Source organism: Cololabis saira, chromosome 24 (assembly GCF_033807715.1).
Source record: "Cololabis saira isolate AMF1-May2022 chromosome 24, fColSai1.1, whole genome shotgun sequence".
NCBI lineage: Eukaryota > Metazoa > Chordata > Actinopteri > Beloniformes > Belonidae > Cololabis > Cololabis saira.
In genome coordinates, this window is record NC_084610.1 from 26981807 (window position 1) to 27000056 (window position 18250).

An 18250-nucleotide genomic window follows, 5' to 3' on the forward strand; every position below is an offset into this window, starting at 1 on the left:
GGTTCTGATGGAGCTCTCCATGGTCCTGATGGATCTCCATGGTCCTCATGGATCTCTCCATGGTTCTGATGGAGCTCTCCATGGTTCTGATGGATCTCCATGGTTCTGATGGATCTCTCCATGGTTCTGATGGATCTCCAGGGTTCTGATGGATCTCTCCAGGGTTCTGATGGAGCTCTCCAGGGTTCTGATGGATCTCTCAAGGGTTCTGATGGGGCTCTCCATGGTTCTGATGGAGCTCTCCATGGTTCTGATGGAGCTCTCCATGGTTCTGATGGAGCTCTCCATGGTTCTGATGGAGCTCTCCATAGTGCTGATGGAGCTCTCCATGGTTCTGATGGAGCTCTCCATGGTTCTGATGGAGCTCTCCATAGTGCTGATGGAGCTCTCCAGGGTTCTGATGGAGCGTGTTAGATTGTAGTATTTATCTGAATCAAACCTTGTATTCTACCTTGTAGTAACTTCTGAATGGAGACAGAAACCACGCTGTTAACATGAGCATCATTAGTTTTTATCTCTCTTTAGGACATCTTGTCTTCCTCTGTGTCATCCGTTCCTTTCACATTTATACCTGTTGTTTCATCGTACATTTAGGTCTCCAATGATCACAGGAAGAATCTACAAATTCATATGTTGTCACCCTTTATCAGAACACTTTAAATATATTCTCATTAATTATTCAAGAATGTGGCAGGAAAACCAAAGTCTCAGTATTTAATATCCTGGTTGAAGATAAAACCTGAAACATGGCCAGTTATTGGAGGAAATGATAATAATAAATGGAAAATCTATTTTTTTTCTTTGAAATGTTCTGTTGAGCAAAATAATATAAAATGTACCCATTACATCCATTTGTCACATGTTGTTCTCACTAAACAAAAAAAGCAACTTATCATTGTTTAGAAAATGAATTATGAGTAAAAAGTGCAACACATTGACTAGAGCCAGTTGAGGTGGTTTTTATCTGGTTAGTTTGAGTCCTGACACGTCCAGTCACACGGAGACTCCAGGCAGATCCAGGACAGTTTGGGTTCTTCTGCAGGAGGACGAGGTTTCCAGAGAGGAGGTCTGGACCTCTTTGCTGAGGCTGCTGTTTAAATCTCCTTAAACAGACCCAAGAATATTAACTTCTCTACCTTAAAGTTCTATAGTAGGAACCCCTCTACTCCTTTGTTCAGAAAACTCAAAATTCTTTCAGTATATGACATGAATATTCATCAGATATGTGTGTTTTTATACAAACATATGTTTTTGCCTTTTTCTTTACCACTATCGTTTAGTATTTTTTTCACTTATAATTCTCAAATACATTCATATAATACTAGACAGGTTAATCATCTTCATCTTCTTTTTTATAAAACTAAACACGGCCAGTTTTCCCTCAGATATCGCGGTAACAGATATGGAACTCCAAATCTCACATTATCAAAAGCTCTGCTTCTCTACAGATTTTTAAAAGAAATGTATCATCTCATTTAATTCACATTTAAAAAATGTCATAAGTTTTCTTTGTTGATTTTTTTGTTTGTTTGTTTGTTTTTGTTTATTTTTTGTGTTGATGATCTGTAACTATGTAGTCTAACCTTCTTTGTTTTTGGTTTATAGTCTTCGTCTTGTTGTGTTTTTGTTTTTTGTAATGACTGTTTTATTTCCTAAATTGAGGGGAGGTTTCGCTGCATAAGCCTGTTGGCTTTTTGACCTCTCCTGTCACATTTGTTTTAATGTTTTGATTGCAAGTGCTACTTTTATTGTGTGCAAACTAATAAAATAAAATAAAAATAAAAAAAATAGTACAAAATTAAAGTTGTTTACAGGAAGATTGTACTCAACGAAGGGTTTTATTTGACGTCAAGGATATACAGAAATGAATTGATTAAAAACTGTGGGTCATCTCCAGCTGTGAAACCAGTCCCTCTTTGATATCACCAAACCAGCTGAATCTGATCAGATCAATATCCCAGTTCCTGACTTGATGCTGTATTCTGATTATAAAGTGTTTGTCAAATATTCTTTTCACAGTTTGTGTATTTAAACAAAGATTCACATTTCTTTGGATGTTCATAAGAGTTTAATGAGACAAAGGAAATATAACATTTTAAAGGAACAACTGGATAACTGAATATAACAATAACTTGAGAACATTAATCATTTTTTAATATCCAAATGTTAAAACTCAGTTGGAAAATGTGTTTAAAAACAAAAATACAAACTGGAAACATGGAAAATTTATAAACATGAAAAAAACTTGTTGCAGCTCAATCACGTTTTCTTTAATTACGCTGATAATAACCATCAATTCAAATAAATGTGATCTTTTCTGAATTCATGTCATCAGACAGATGCAACTAGAAACATGACGTAAAATCTGACAGTTATTTTAGCTGATATGATTTCTGTCAAATAAAGTAATTCAGAGACATTTTCAACATTTGTTAAGTATTTCATTATTTCATTATTTATTTCCATCCACAACAAACCTACAATCTAAATGCCATGCTTGATCACATTTTCATTTTGAAATAAAGTTAAAAGACAAAACAGGATAAAGAAAAAAAGTCATGGCTAACATTGATTTTCCTGTAAGTAAATAACTGCTGTTTTCTTTGGAGATGCTTCATCTTAAGTATTTGTGATTATTCAGTCTAAGCAGACAGATCTAAGAAGTTTAAAGGTGAAAGGCTTGAATTAGATCCATTTTCTTCTTTTTTAATCACACGTGCAGTTTCCTCACAATCTGAACATTTCATCAAGACTTTCAATAGCTTCCTCTTTACTGCAGTTCCTCCATTCACAAGGAATTTCTCCATGACCCTGGAATTTCATCTTATAGTGATCTTCCAGGTCCTCCTGAAAGCGACACACAAACCATTTCCAGTAGGCCAGCTTGGATTCATCAGCAGTAATCCTCCATGATGCATACTTCCCCCCTGCAGTTTGATACCGTTTATAAGGAACAGTCTCTTCTGAATCATGACTGGGGTAGAAACTTCCGTCACTCACCACTAAAGTGGTGCAGAAATCAATGACCAGATCCACTGTGCCTTTTATATGTTGGCCCTGAACTCCACTTGGTTGATGAAAAAGTGCACTATGTTTGTCCTTTTCTTTGTCCCTAATGTGGTCTGCGACTGTGTTGGTGCAAACAGTTCCACAGAAGGGACAACGTTCCCAGCAGCCGTTACACAGCTGTTCAATGAGGATTTCATCAGGTTTCAGTCTGAACTTTGTCACGTCGTCCAGAGAGAGGCGCTTCATCTCCTTGATGGATTTAAGACCTCGCTCAATCTCTTCTTTAAGAAAGTCAAAATTGTTTATGTCACTGAAGTTTTGACAACTGATGGTATCAAGTGTCAGTGTATTGCCCAGTAATCCGGAAAATTCCTCCACCCACATTTCTATGTCTCCTTTCTTGGTCTTGACTTGGTATGTTGCTTCAAATGAAGCTTGACTGACAAGTTTATCAATGTCATCCACATTCTTCTGGAGTTTTTTCAGGGATTCATCTTTGTGCTCTATGAAGATGTATTTCTTTACTTCTTCTTTTATGAATTCCTCCACTTGTTTCCTTGCATTTGTGATGTAGGTGATGAACTTACTGAAGTCTTCTTTCTCTGCTAGTGACTTCAACACATATTTCTCCAGGGTCAGCCTGTTTCCATTGAATGCTGGGAAGTTATATCTCATATCGCCAGCAAGATGGATGTTAGTCGTGTTACAGACGGCCTCAACAGCAGAAACCTTCAGTCTTTCACAGATCAGTTCAGCAAACACCACAGCAGATGGGTTTCCTCTGCAGTAGCTCCTGAAAATGTTGTAATATCCATTTTTCTTGGTGTCCAAATAGGTCAGAGCATCATTTTTCTCTTTGTATGCCTTATGGGATTTTAAAATCCAGCTTTCTGCCTTGTCAAAGACATACAGAGACAGATCCACTGTAAACTCCTTCTGAAGTGAAAATTTCTTCTCTGCATTAAATTCTGTGACTGCCTGTTTAACAGAATGAGCCATTTTGTGCAGATAAGCTGAACTATAGCCTTGAGTTGCTACAGGCTTACTCTGAATGTACTCCAGGGACTTCTGTTCAACATCATTAACGAGATATCTGATCAGTTGCTGTTCTTCAAACCCTACTTTTGGTTCTGTTGGGAAGACATTCCAAAACTTTGTATACATGTTTACTTGGCTTGGGTAAAAACTGGGTGTTTTTGTCCTTTGGGATTTCTTGTGGGTTATGTAATCACAGTAATTCATAGCTTCTGACAGCTTTTTATATCTCCCACTCTTTTTTGACTCATCAATGATGGACCATTCAAATCCAAGATCCAGAAGAACATGTTTCGGATCTTCTTCCAAGTTGATGTCCTCAATGGGTTTTGTACCTTTAGTAAATTCAGTTACCCAGCCTCCCCAAACTGAGTCAAACTGTTGTTTCAGTTCTTTTTCATCTCTTGCCTTGTCTTTCAACCAGTGAGCGAGCTCTCTGCTCTTCTGCAGCAGCTTGCTCTCATATTCTCTTGTTTTCTCATCAAGATTCTTCCGAGTTTTATTCTGCTGGATAACTTCATCCAGTTTTCTTTTGACTCCACTCACATGCTCGTCATGAAACTCCTTTATTTTGATTTCAAATCCGACTCGCCACTGAGCCAAGATTTCTTTGTCTGTATCGTTGTCAAAGAAGACAGCCATGTTTTTTGTTATTTCACCAAATCTTTTGCTCATTTCTTTAGAAAGATAACTGAGTTCAACCTTGTCTATTTGTCCCTTTTTAATTTTGGGATAAATCTGATTCTCAATGGTGAGCATCTCGGTCCTCAGGTCCCAGGTCCAGTTCCCATACTGGACCTCAAGTCTTCTGTATGCTGCAATTTCTAGTGTATTTTTGAAATAAAACACAAAGTGTTCGTTCATCAGGGCGGTCCACAGGTCCTTGACTTTGCTGCTGAAACGTGAGAGAGTGATCCCAGCAGACGCTGAAGCTTTGGACAGGATGAGGTTCTTCAGTTCTTGGACACTCTCACTGTAACCTGGATTTACAGGAGCCATTGGTGGACTTCCCTCCCACAGCTGGGCAAAGTATGTCACATCTTTTTGAATATCAAATTCAATGACATCGTTGAAGCACTCAGCATCACACACTTCCTCTTTGGCAGCTAGTTGAACCATCTTGTCCAGTTTTTCTTGCAACCGTCTCCTTCCGTCCATGTTTTTCTCTGCAGCTGCAATACTTGTAACATTCTGGTGAACAAACACACAACTTGGAGAAAGGTTCACTTTCTTCATCCTCATGAAAGCCTGAACAACAATCTGCAGGACATCTTGCATCTCAGCTGGATTCTCACCAAAGATGTTGATCAGTGTCAAGTTTCCCAGACCAACAACAAACGCTGCCAGTTCATTGTCGTGTTTAAGAGATGTGTAACCTTCCAGCTCAGGAGCACGAAGTCCTTCAGTGTACACAACTAGAATGTAGTCAAACTTGAAGTCTTCCTTGATTTCCTCTGACAGTCTGACCAGCTGCATGTGGGCACCCCTGGTGCCCCTGCAAGCACTCACTGCAAACTGCAACCCAAACATGGCATTCAGCATTGTTGACTTTCCACTGCTTTGTACCCCCAAAACTGACAAGACGAAAACTCTCTGGTCTCCCAGTTTGTAGATGACTTCTTGTAAAACACTAGAGATCCACGTTAAAGGCACGTGACCTGCATCTCCATCCATCAGCTCCATCGGGTGTCCTGATATCATCAGATCTGCCGCCAGTGCAGGGTATTTATCCCACTCAGTCTTTGACCTCCGTGTTTGTTTCTCCTGAGATGCGTGGGCTTCATAGATCTGTCCCATCTCTCTGAAGATGTGCTCCAAACCAAACGTTGCTGATTGAAGCTTTTTTGACAACTGTTCAAGCTCAGTTTGCTTTTCCTTTAACAAAGCAGACTTGTCATGCTTGTTTTTTAAAGCCAGGACCTCGGACCACTTTTGATCATATTCTTGGAGAATTAAAGATAGATCATCTGTGGAAAGGGCATCTAATTGGATCTGAGTCCATTTAAGGTAAAAAGCGTTGACTTCTGGTGCCAAACCCATGAGGCTTTTAGTGATTGGTTTCATCAGTTTTCTACAGGAAACAGCACGTTGTTCCTCCCGCAGCTTCATCAGACGCTTTTCCTTCTGGCTCTTTTCTTCCTCAGTGGTTCCTTTGTGATACAGTTCTTTGTTTATTCTGGACCACTCATGCCAAAGCTGGCCTTGACATGGAAGAAGATAATGTTTGATCCAGGAAACATCCATCCCCTGAATCAGCTTTGATATTTCCATGGCAGCAGATTTCCCTTCTTGGCAGACTGGGTCATTTTCATCCACTCTGACTCCAGAGACCTCAGCTATTGATTCAAGCTGGAAGGATGTATGAAGTCCAGACAGAACCTTTCCAATAATCTGTTTCAGCTCTTCACAAACATCAGACTGGTTTCTGTCTTTCAGGCCCAGTTTGTATTTTTGTGGTTTCATCTCAGTTGCATTAAAGTCATCATCAGCAACAAGGACAACTAGAGGTTTTTCAGACTTGTAAAGAGTCGACATGACTGCACTACTTTCTTGTTTTTTTTTCAGATTTGGCACAAGAACAACAATAACTGAAGATATTTTGATCAGTATTTTACGTTGTTTGTCAATCGATAGAGAATCTCCATGAAGATTACAGAAAGCAATGCAGTCTGTGAAGGAATCATCTGGTCTTCCAGCAGGACAGTACCAAGCAATCTCTGCTACACCGTCCATCAGATGACGAGTTTTGGTGCTGCCTGGACAGTTTCGATGGAAGAACATGTTGTGACGTTCATTGATTAGCCTGTTCATGAGCTGAGATTTAGACTGAGACAATGAACCCAGACGGAGAAATGTCACCATGGGAATGTTGGCTTTGCAGATTGGCATGCTCTTCATGATGACAGTGTTTGAATCATCTCTGATCTTCCATGTTTTATTTATTTGTCTGAAGGCCCACAGGGGACACTCAATATCTGATCCAGCAGGGTCAGGAACAAGTAAAGGTAGAGCGTACTGGCACTGAGACAACTTTGTGATCATGTTCTGCCTAAGGAAGCTGTCCGAACAGTGAAATACTGCCATCTGAACATCCATTGGATGTACATGAGACTGTTTTGACTGATCTATGACAACGGTGCTAAACAAAGCATCTAAGTCACTGTCATCTGTATCATCACTGTCAGAAACCTGAAGAGACTCGGACCGGTTCACCTTAGAACTGTTTTTCCGTACAGAGATGTATCTGGCTCTGTAATCTAACATCATCAACTTCTGAAGGAAAGTTTGGGCCAGATCTTTCTCACATGTGTCATTGCTCTGTTTCACAGATGGACATATTTTAGCAAGATCTGCTGGTGAAAACTTGTGTTGATATCTGTCCAGAAGGTGAAGTCTGCTGAGTATGTCTTCAAACTCTTCTCTTTGTGTCTTTTTGTTTTCTTCAGAAATATTTCTTGGTTGCTGTAAAAATATTAAAAAACCTTTATCCTCTCTGTCTCTCTTTTATGTGAGAAGAATACTGCATCAGAAACATTCTTTGAACAAAATATCTTACCTTCTTCTCATTTCCACAGAGACCCACATCGAAGGTACCTGCCAACCAGGAAGAAAAGATCTGTGTTATGTGGGATTATTGGCAGTAGTGTAAAGGTTTCAGGTGCAGCCCCACCTACTTCTAAGGTGGATGGATATAAGAAGGAAAGATGCCCTTTTAATGTCGAAGAGAGTTCTTTACGAAGGCAAAATAAATAGTATTAAGGATGGATGTTTTGAAGGCCTAACTGAACTAGAGTAAACTCCTCATAGTCAGACTACCACACAAATGCAGCTGAGGGGGAGATAAACCCTACATACACATGCTGAACTAATCTTAACTGGCCTACGCACGATGCTCCGTCATTTCTTCCCCATTTTTTGACTCTGAAGTGCTGGAATAAACCAGAACATAAAAAAGCATGAAATTAAAAGAGTTGTGAGTCTCTCACCATATGTCATTGTTCAAAGTTGCTTCTGCTGACTAAAACAAAGATTTATCTGTAGTTTTGAGGCTTAACTTGTCAACCAGAATAGCCCAAAGCTAACAAGCTGAAGCAAAGGACCATATCTGACTATCATGACAGAGTTTGACTTACTGTTGGGAGTGAATTTCTTTTGTGTGTGTTGGACCACTGCCCTGTGATTATGAATTCATGTGTGATTATGGAACAGTCAGGCTCTGACCAGTTGAAGGCCGGATTTCCGGCCTTCGACCTAAGCCACCCTAAAGTTTTATGACACCTCCAGCGTGGTCTGGAGAACAAAAGGGGCAATGGAAATTTCCCCAGCCAGAAACCTGGACTAAAGTTTACAACACCGTGGCCACACGGCTTGGAGCAACAGAAAAACCCCTGGACACGAAGCCCAGCCAGGATTTGCATATGTGGCCCCTTGGTGATAAGGGACTACACTCTGATTAGACAAGAACCTCAAGCTGCAGGAAGGAGCATGGACTTCCTGGGCGCAGCTATAAAAGAGAAGGTCCCCCTCTCTCTGGTCTCTCTTCTCTCTTTTCTGCTTTTCCTCTCCCCTACAGGTCTCTGCTGTAGCACCAGGACCAACCAAGGGCCAGCTTTCTCCTTTCGTGATCGAAGGAGCGTCCGTTTGGCAGCGCACGAGTGACCGGTTCCGAGCCCAGAAAGCCGAACCGGGACCCTGCTTTGCCTCGAAGTGAACGCGAAAACCGATCCGAAGTTGAAGGAAGCCAAGTGCTGTCCCCTCATCTAGCTGTTATCTCCTCATCCATCTGTCCCCTCATCCAGCTGTTATCTCCTCATCCAGCTGCTGTCCCCTCATCCAGCTGCTGTCCCCTCATCCAGCTGCTATCTCCTCATCCAGCTGCTGTCCCCTCATCCAGCTGCTATCTAATCATCCGCAGCAAGGACAACAGGAGGGAGTGATAGCCGCTTTATCGCACCCCCTTCATCTGATTGCTCCATATTTGATAGTTCCTACTTTCTGCCATAACTTTTGAATGGTTTGACATAGAGTCGTGGGTTGTGTCATCGGACTCAGTATTGAGTCCTTGAACATAATTGGTGCAAATTAGCCCCGCCCGTTCTTCTGATTGGTCAATATTTGAATAGTCCTTATTCTCTGCCAAAACTTTTGAACGGGTGGTGATAAAGACATGTGGGTAGTGTCATCGGACTCGGTATTGAGGACTTGGCCTTCATTGGCATGAATTAGCCCCACCCCTTCTTCTGATTGATCGATATTTGATAGATCCTATTTTCTGCCATAACTTTTGTAAAATACATAAAGAGTCATGGGCGGCGTCATTGGACTTCGTTTTGAGTCCTTGACCTTTATTGGTGGAAATTGCACGCGCAAGGGTCATCACTGCTTGCAGCTTTAATTAGGGCCCGAGCACTGACAGTGCGAAGGCCCTATTGTATCTGTAGGAGATGTTATTCTTGTTCTCATTGTTTTTCTTCCGACGAAATGAGGGCTTTTTTGCCCCCCTAATTGTGCCCCAAAAGTCACCAAAGATTGCAGCCTGGCGAAAAATTTGATATTTAATGGTTTGCATTAATGGGCGTGGCCCCCTATAAAACTTCTTGCCTCAAGCCCCACAATACGGTTTGACGTACATGCAAGAAAATTCAATTCAATTCAATTTAATTTATATAGCGTCTAATACAACAGATGTTGTCTCTAGATGCTTTTTAGAGACCCAGAACATAAACCCCCGAGCAGTTATTACATAAAAAATGGCAGGTAAAAACTCTACTAGTGGGAGAAAAACCTTAAGCCAAACAGTGGCAAGAAAAACTTCCCTTTAGGAGGAAGAAACCTGGACCAGGACCAGGATCATAAGGGGGGACCCTCCTGCCGAAGGCCAAACTGGCAGGGTCGGGGACGTCAGAAGCACACAGCATGTATGGAGGATGGATGGATGGATGGATGGATGGATGGATGGATGGATGGATGGATGGATGGATGGATGGATGGATGGATGGATGGATGGATGGATGGAAGGAAGATGGATGGATTGATGGATGAATGGGATGCCTGGGTCTGTAGCCTCCCGTTGTCAGGCCCACATGTGTGTCTCCTTGTTGGGGGGTTCCCTCTCTCCGGTCCCCCCTCCTTTGGTTCTGGGGGGCCGCTCTCATGGGGCGGGTGCCGCCCCATGGCCTCTCGCCAGGTGGGGGTCTTTGGCCTGGGGGGTAGGGGCCCCCCCAAAAAAGATGGGTATGTATGTATACATACCCATCATACCCATATATATATATATAGGTTTAGGTTCTTACGAGCATGGTATTAACCATCATTTCAGAACAACGTAAACTAACCTTTTTCAGCAGATTCTCTCTATGAGAAGAGAAAAACAAGTGAAAACTTTATTAAGACTTGTCCTTTTAAGGATGTGAGTCGACAAGGATTGAGACGTATTCCAACATTTATTTAGAGCCACATGTGTAAAATTCCCTTTAAGTTGCCTTTTGACTGTGAATCTGACGAGGCGTTGTTACAGTTTAGTTGTTTTTATAATGAGGCTGTGAAGCTAATTTCCTCCATTTGACCATAAAAAATGTTTGAGAACGAATGTGGACAGTTCGCACTGAATATGTGTTTTCCTTTGTTTGTCAAAGTGTTGTAAAAGTGTTCCTGTCCATCCATTTCACAGTTTTTGTGAAGTGAATCAATGCGACTGACCGGGACCATTTACCTGTTGCACCAGCTGGAAAGTTTGGATCTTCCTGGAAAAAAGGTTCCGGCAAGGATTTTTCTGCTGGAGGTCAATGAAACAAGTTATCATCAGTTATTGTTTCAAAAATCTTCATAGTAAGATGGTTTTGGTGTTTTTCCTTCTCTACAACAGACCTTTATCACTTTTCATATTCTTTAAAACCGTCTTGGCCACCTCTCTGGTCTTTGAGGAGAATCTCTGCACCATCAGATCTACTGTGTCCAATCTGCCCGCATGCTCCAGACGACACAGTGGGATCGGTTTGAAACCATCTTCTGATTCATCTGCATTCACCAGGTACCACTGGAATTCCTCCAGCCCCTTGGAGCCCAAATTCTCCAAAGTGCGCTTCAACCACCTCTTTACCTCCTTTAAAGAAAGAAATGATCGTAAATGAAGCCTTACAATCTGAATTCTTGACAGAGAATCAGATAGACTTGAACAAACATCCAGAAATCTGAAAGTGGGTTACAGACCAGCGTTTCCTAACGTGCAAGACTCAAAGCCTGCGATCGGTACTCTTTTGGTCTTTTGGTAGTGTTGTGGATCAACACTGTCCAAGTCAACCAAATGTGTGGTCCATCGTCTCATCACAACACCAATCTCCGATAGACTTCAGATTGTGTGACCTGATAACCCCCGTATCCGCAGCAGAAAAAAGACTACTGTGCTGAGCGGTTATCAGCATGTCTTTGGTGACATTCAGTCAGATCTTAAGGAGACAGATCGGACTGGTTGTCACGTTTAACCACCAAATCCCCGGAGCAGGAGGATAGGGGGGGGATCGCAGTCTTATTTAATGATTCATTTCAATGTAAGAAGTTAACTCCTGGAAGTTTTCAGTCTTGAATACCTGGCTGTACAGCTGAAGTCCTCATCCAGAGTCCTGACTCTGAATGTTTACAGCCCCCCACCTCCAAATACTGTGAAACTTATCTGATATTTCAGTGAATTGCTGTCTGTGATCGGTGTTGATAATCATTGTTGGTGATTTTAACATCCATGTGGACAACCCTCAGGACAACTCTCAGGACAACATACATTTTTACGCATCAATTTCAACGTGCGTCTCCGTTCAGCGGTTGTGGAATTAGTAACTTTTAGAGGAAACACATTTTTATATGTTAGAATCAAGTTTTTGAAATCTTGTCCATATGCTTTGGGGACAAGTTCATAGGCCTGCAACACCGTTCTTTTCAAGTTAGCTAATAGCTAACACTAATTTAGTGCAGTAGTCATGCGCTCAAAAACACCAAAATAAGAGTCAACGTCTGACTGAAACGAAGGAACTAATGTGGTGTACTTACTGACGTCAACGTGTGTGCTTTGAGGTTCAGGTAGCCCACGGTTCGGTTTTGGTACGGTTTCGTTTTGTGTTATGTGCATAAAGAAAGCTTTTTTTCCAAAATTATCTGTTTATTTTGCTTGTCAATTTTCAAAAATGTAAATTACTATAATTATTTTAAGTCAACAGCCTCTTAATCTTGACAACTCAGTACAGTTAGTACAGAACACACTATACTAAATACAATAGTATAACATATCTTAAAGAAACTCTTTCAAATGTAAAACAGTTACTGAACACAACACTTTTAAATGGTAAACTGCCTTTTATTCCTTGACTACCTGTATATACTATACAGTAGTATAAAATATGGATAAATATGATAACGTTGTTGAAATGTGTGCGGGAGGCACAACATAACGTGGGTTGAGTGTTTTCATTAGGTGACAAAAGCCCAACATCTCCGACCACCGAAAAGGGCTGCAAATCTTAAGCAATGAACGCTACCACTGCAAGGGTTATTTTCTTGTGTTTATCTGAAATGGCACTATAGGTCTTTTGGAAAGCATCTCGATAGACAGTTGTCGTTTTTTCACTGGTGTTACTGGGTTGTAATGATGATGTATTCGTTGTCTGCGACAATTTTCTCTGAAAGAGAGAGATCTTTGCTTCCATCAGCTGAAGTACAAGGAACTCTTGAGTTTCTCATTCAGGAACAAAGGAGGTTGTGATTTAAGACTGGAAGCAGTTTGACTTACAATATCTTTGTCAATCCCGGAGGTCATCACTTCCCTGAAGTCATCAGGGTCCTCAGACGTCACATCATCACGTGTTTGAAGCTGAATGCTGCAGAAATGGAGAGTAAAGAGAATTGTCTGTGGATGCTTGACTGTGATTGGTTGACAGGTCCAAGTAACAGCTTCTGAAGTATTGTTGTGAAACGATAACACTCTATGTACGGACGGCTGCTTCAGCTTCCACTGAAATGCATCAGTTGTAGAGGAATTGTTTTTATGTATGTATAATCATTTGGTTGAAATCTAACACTGGGAACCATCTACTTCAAAATGATTGCTATATGAACTTTAAGCTAAGGGAGGAAGAAAAAGGGACAGTGTGCGTCTGTATCTCTCCGGCATGTGTGCCCCCGAGGGACGCAGGTGTGGGTGTGTGTCTCTCTCTGTGACTCTCTCTCCGTCTGTGTCTCTCCCTGTGTGTTGGGGTGTGTGTGTGTCTTTCCTCCCCATCTGCACCTCCCTTGTAGTAGAGAGTAATAGTTTTGTATAATCATTGTTGTTTTTAAAGCTTTGGTGTCCATGAAGAATCACTCTATGCAAAGGAATGTGTGTGCTATAAAGTATCTGCTTGTATTTGCTCAGATTGGAAGGAAACACATGCATGGGCCTCTTGCAAAGAGGCCTCACTCTGTGTACGTGCAAAATTATCTCCCCTTTCTTGGATACAAGGAGCGTCATACATCACCCCAGGTGTCGAGAGGTAGCTTTTGTTTTAACAATTTACACCAAGTTTAGTAATAAACAAGTGTCTCTCGGGGAATCCTCCCTGAGAGGGCCAAAACGATCTCCAGATTTTGAGCAATGACACGAGACGTGGGAGACGACACCTATGGTGGTAAAAAAGACGCTGGGGAGGGTGGATAGTGTCGTAAGAAGTTGAATGATTTATTGCTGTACCACTGGCCGAATTGATATGAGGAGAAGTTTTGAGGGATACTGTTCGATACAGGGGCGTGGCCCCCAGATCCTTCAAAAGTATATAAGAATGGAAATCTACTACGTTTTAGAGTCGGTACCGGGACCATGCTGGCTCTCCTGTGTGTGGTGCTGGTGGTAAATCTTGCAATAAAGACCTGCACAGTATTTGGACGGAACACCAGCTGAACTTTGACTCCAGTGTTTTTCTTCAAGTCCGCGGATGAAGGAAAAACTTAGTCTATGTGGGGTAGGTAAAACTTAGAATCATGTGGAGGTCCCAAAAAAGGATTTTCTCTACACAGTCAAGGGTTGTGTTGTTCACCTTGAACTCTGCATCACAAACGATCTCTGCTGCACCTTAATTGCTTTATTCACGTTCTGTCTCTCCCTCTATTGTTTGTGTTCTGAACAAATCGTTACAAACTTCTGAAGCAGATTATTTTTGAATAATTAATTCTTTTCTGAGCCCTATATTTCACGAATCATTTGCATCACTGCCGACGCCGCACCGATCCGCCCGTTCCATTCATCCCTCCTTCGTTACCAAGACCCTGAGACGCTTGGACTCCCCCAGTTAGACCAAACTTCCCTGGAGTCCCCTAGGGACATGGTTGAACACTTTCTCCAGGTTAGGTGAACTCGCCTGCCCCCTCCAGACCTGGGGCCTCATGTACAAAGAGTGCGTGGAATTCAACCTAAATCCGTGCATGGAATTCTTGCGTACGCAAAAAAAATTCTGATTCTCAAAACTGTGTACGCCAAAATCCACGCACGTTTCTTTGAACATCACAATCAACGTGGAATTGAGCAAACATGTGGGAGCACAACACTCCGCCCTGTCTCCTCCTCATATAGATATATTTGAATATGATAATGAGGATAATGAGGATAATTATCCATTAAAAAACACTCATCTTAAAGCAGCACAACGTAACTTTCAGCTTTTCTGAGTTTGGCGGCATCTTTTGGACAAAAGCGGTAGTGTTTTACCAGAAAGAACACTACGTTTCCCATGAGCACCAGAGCGTACTGCCGGAAAACTCCTGTCCCTGTCTGCATTTGTTTTGATGAGAGGAGATGGGACTCTTTTCTGTTTCACCAAGAGAACAGACGGAACGCAAAAAAAAAAAGATGTTAAACTGCTGGAAAGGAACTGGAATTTACCGCGATACCTTAAACAAGGAAGCCAGGGAGCGGTACATGGAGAAAATTATTATTATTAACGGTCTGGATCCATATGAAATCACTACTGAAGAGCCATGTGTTTCAATAAATTAGTATAATAGTACAACATACAGTACATGTTTTGTATCCCTCTTACTCCTCTTTTCTTTTTTTTTTTGACTGCTATATTATGCTGAAGAGGCTCCGAGCAGTGAGCAATATTTTTGTTTTCCTCGTGAGATTATTTTTTTCCTCTGCAGCTACAAATAAGAGTTCATATTTTTTCCTCAACAAACTAGTTTTATCTGAAGATTGGGGTTAATTGCACCGCAGAGAGCTGGCCAGCAACTGCGTTTAGCTGGCGAAGTGGGGAATAAAACCCGTGTTTTGATCCGACCCGGTCTGTGTGAGTGTTTGTGGTTTAAGGCCGTTTATGGTTCTGCGTTAAATCGACGCAGAGCATACGGCGTAGGGTACGCGGCGACACGCACCGTACGTTGCGCGTCCCCGCGTACCCTACACCGTAGGTCTGCGTCGATTTAACGCAGAACCATAATTCAGGCTTTACTGTGTGGAAGCCGGTGTTTGCTCGTTACAGCCGCGAGGCGACGACTCTTTAACTCTTTTACTTTGTTATATCAGATACTTGGCCTGCGTGGTTCTGCCTCCGAGCAGGAAACCGTTGAAAAGTTAAACCATTAGGATCTTTTCCCCACGTCTGTTGTGTGTGGAGCTGCTGCAGCCACAACGGGTTACCAGCTTCTGCGGAGCTGCGCTCCACGCCCCGCCCATTTTCGTCTCGACTGCGAATCAGGAAGGAGGGGGAAGTGACGTATGCCGTAAAGCAGTCAAAGTCGTAACGATTTGTAGTTTTTTAGTGTGGCAGGGTTCCTACCATGCTCCTCAAAGTTACATAGTGCCAGTGAAGGCGATACAGACCCCTCAGACCATGACAGAGGTGTCATTAAACCTGTTGTAAGTTGATGTACCATCACAATGACTCTGGAAATATGATATTAAGGTGGAAAAGTTACGTAGTGTCGCTTTAACAGGAAACTTGCAAAAACAACTAAAACAAATTAAAAAAAAAACATCACCTCGATCACCTCTCTCATAAGTATAACAATATGAACAATATAAACCTATGTAGGGTTCTCTAAAAATCCCTAAAAGTCATGTTTTGCTTTATTCCACTGGGTTTCTATAACCGCAGGGAGGGTAAAAATATGCATATTATCTTTTTTTTATATGGGTGGTAGAAGACGGGAATAGAGTAGGACTTAATTTCCCAGAATCCTCTGTTGTTTTCATGTTTTATAATAGTTTTATTAAAATAAATATTGTTCATTTTAGTGACCTTGTAATTTATGCATGATGATGTTCACTAGATATTCTATGGTCTTTAAACAAATTATAAAAGGTTGACTTTTGTGTTATAATCAGAATCAGAATCAGAATCAGAAAAGGGTTTATTGCTAAGTTTGTTAAACACACACAAGGAATTTGTTGTGGTGATTGGTGCAATACAATACAAATATAAAAGGTCCTGGAGGCTACAGGTCCTGGAGGCTTCAGGTCCTGGAGGATGGACTCAATGATGGCTGTGTAGAACTGCACCATCATTTTAAATAAATAGACAGATACATAGTTTTTAGTATCTGTGTCCATCAGCAGGTCCTGAGATTCCTCCTGGAGATGATTCTCCAGACCTTCCTTTGAATCCTCCTCTGCTGCTGATTTGTTAGTTTTTCTGACTTCAGTTTTATCTTCCTGACTGAAAACTTGTTCTGTTGGGTTGATCACTGAATGTTAAACTTGTTTGCTTCCAAATGTCTTTATCGTCTTAGTGTGTTCAGGCACAACTTTTATATGGTCTTGGTCTTGGTCTCGACAGTCTTTGGTCTGGTCTCGGGTCTCTGGGTCTCTCCAGGTCTCGGACTCGGATAACTGAGAGTCCGTTGCACCAAGGTGACAGAATCTGGTGATCACAGTTCTTCAGTGTAATCTGGATACTTTAATTGTAAATAATGTAATTTCAAGTCGATAATTGTATCATTAATATGTACAATTCAGGTTTCATCTACAAATTCAATCCAATTTAAATCAGTACCATTTACTATTCATGTCTTTTCTGAGGTGGAGGGGGGTGTTGGAGCTGATTATTCTGCTAGAGGACTTTGGGACTAGTTAGTAGTCGTGTCAATCCTTAAGAGCACTGGAGTCAATCCTCCAATAGTGTAGAAATAGTGGTAGTGCAGTCGCCACACATATCTGATCTCAGCTGATGGATGGAAACATTTCTAGTGAGTTCAATTCAATCCAATTCAATTTCATTTTATTATCCCGCGGAGGGGAAATTTGCTTCACAGGGGGGGAATAAAACCAAGAAACATAAAACATAAAAGGCACAAAAACACAGAGCACAAAAACACAGCTAGGACACAGCACACAAAGTACACACAAATACCCTGGGGGGGGGGGACTGAGGATGTAGTGTGGAGAGTGGGTAGTGGAACAGCTGTTCATTTTTTGAGTTGTAAATTAAGTTGGGTGATGGCGTGAGTTATAAAATAATTTTTAAGTCTGTTTGATTTGGTCCTGGGCAATCTGAATCTCCTGTCAGAGGGTAAAAGTTCAAACTGGGCATGGAGAGGATGGTCAGGACACTGTAGGATGTCCTGAGCCTTGGATGTTTCCCTCCTGCCAAAGACAGTAGGCAAATCAGGGAGGGCAACACCAATGATTTTGCTGGCAACTTTAACTATGTGTTCCAGCCTCTTTTTATCTCCTAGTGAGAGGCTACCAAACCAGGAGATAATGGCAAACGTCAGGACAGACTCAATCACAGAGTGGTAGAATATAGTCATTAATTTATTGCACACTCCGAACCGGTTAAGCATCCGGAGAAAGTGCAAGCGCTGTTGTGATTTCTTGTACACAGCATCTGTGTTCTCATTAAAAGACAATTTGTTGTCGATGACCACACCCAAGTACTTAAAAGTTTTGACTCGCTCCACACTCTCCCCCTTATTTACAATTAAAGGTTGAGGGTTTGGGTTCCTCCTAAAATCAATGCACATGTCCTTGGTCTTTGTCACATTTAAATTTAAAAAGGAATCATCACACCAGTGGATAAAATCGTCCACCACTGGTCCAGGAACTGTGCCCTCCCCCTGCAGCAGACTCACTATGACTGTGTCATCAGCAAATTTAAGGACATCATCATCAGTTCAACATCATCATCAACTTCTCTGTGTTATTGTGCTTCAGTTGAAAACAAGCTCATATGGAAACTAGAACCAGGATGAT

At 41.5% G+C, this 18250-nt stretch overlaps 1 protein-coding gene across 3 annotated transcripts in view; it reads right to left on the reverse strand.

The window, feature by feature from the left end:
• Nucleotides 1-1830: 1830 nt before the first annotated feature.
• Nucleotides 1831-18250, reverse strand: part of LOC133425180 (interferon-induced very large GTPase 1-like) — a 23723-nt gene continuing 7303 nt past the window's right edge. For 2 of the 3 annotated variants that reach the window (XM_061715872.1, XM_061715874.1), the window contains exons 4-8: nucleotides 12821-12908; nucleotides 10912-11146; nucleotides 10757-10819; nucleotides 7601-7638; nucleotides 1831-7506 (exon numbers count right to left, since the gene is read on the reverse strand). In XM_061715872.1, the coding sequence (XP_061571856.1) occupies nucleotides 2728-7506; nucleotides 7601-7638; nucleotides 10757-10819; nucleotides 10912-11146; nucleotides 12821-12908 (5203 nt within the window). In that variant the 3' untranslated portion in view covers nucleotides 1831-2727. The remainder of the gene's footprint in view (nucleotides 7507-7600; nucleotides 7639-10756; nucleotides 10820-10911; nucleotides 11147-12820; nucleotides 12909-18250) is intronic. The other variant, XM_061715875.1, reaches the window with a different exon arrangement.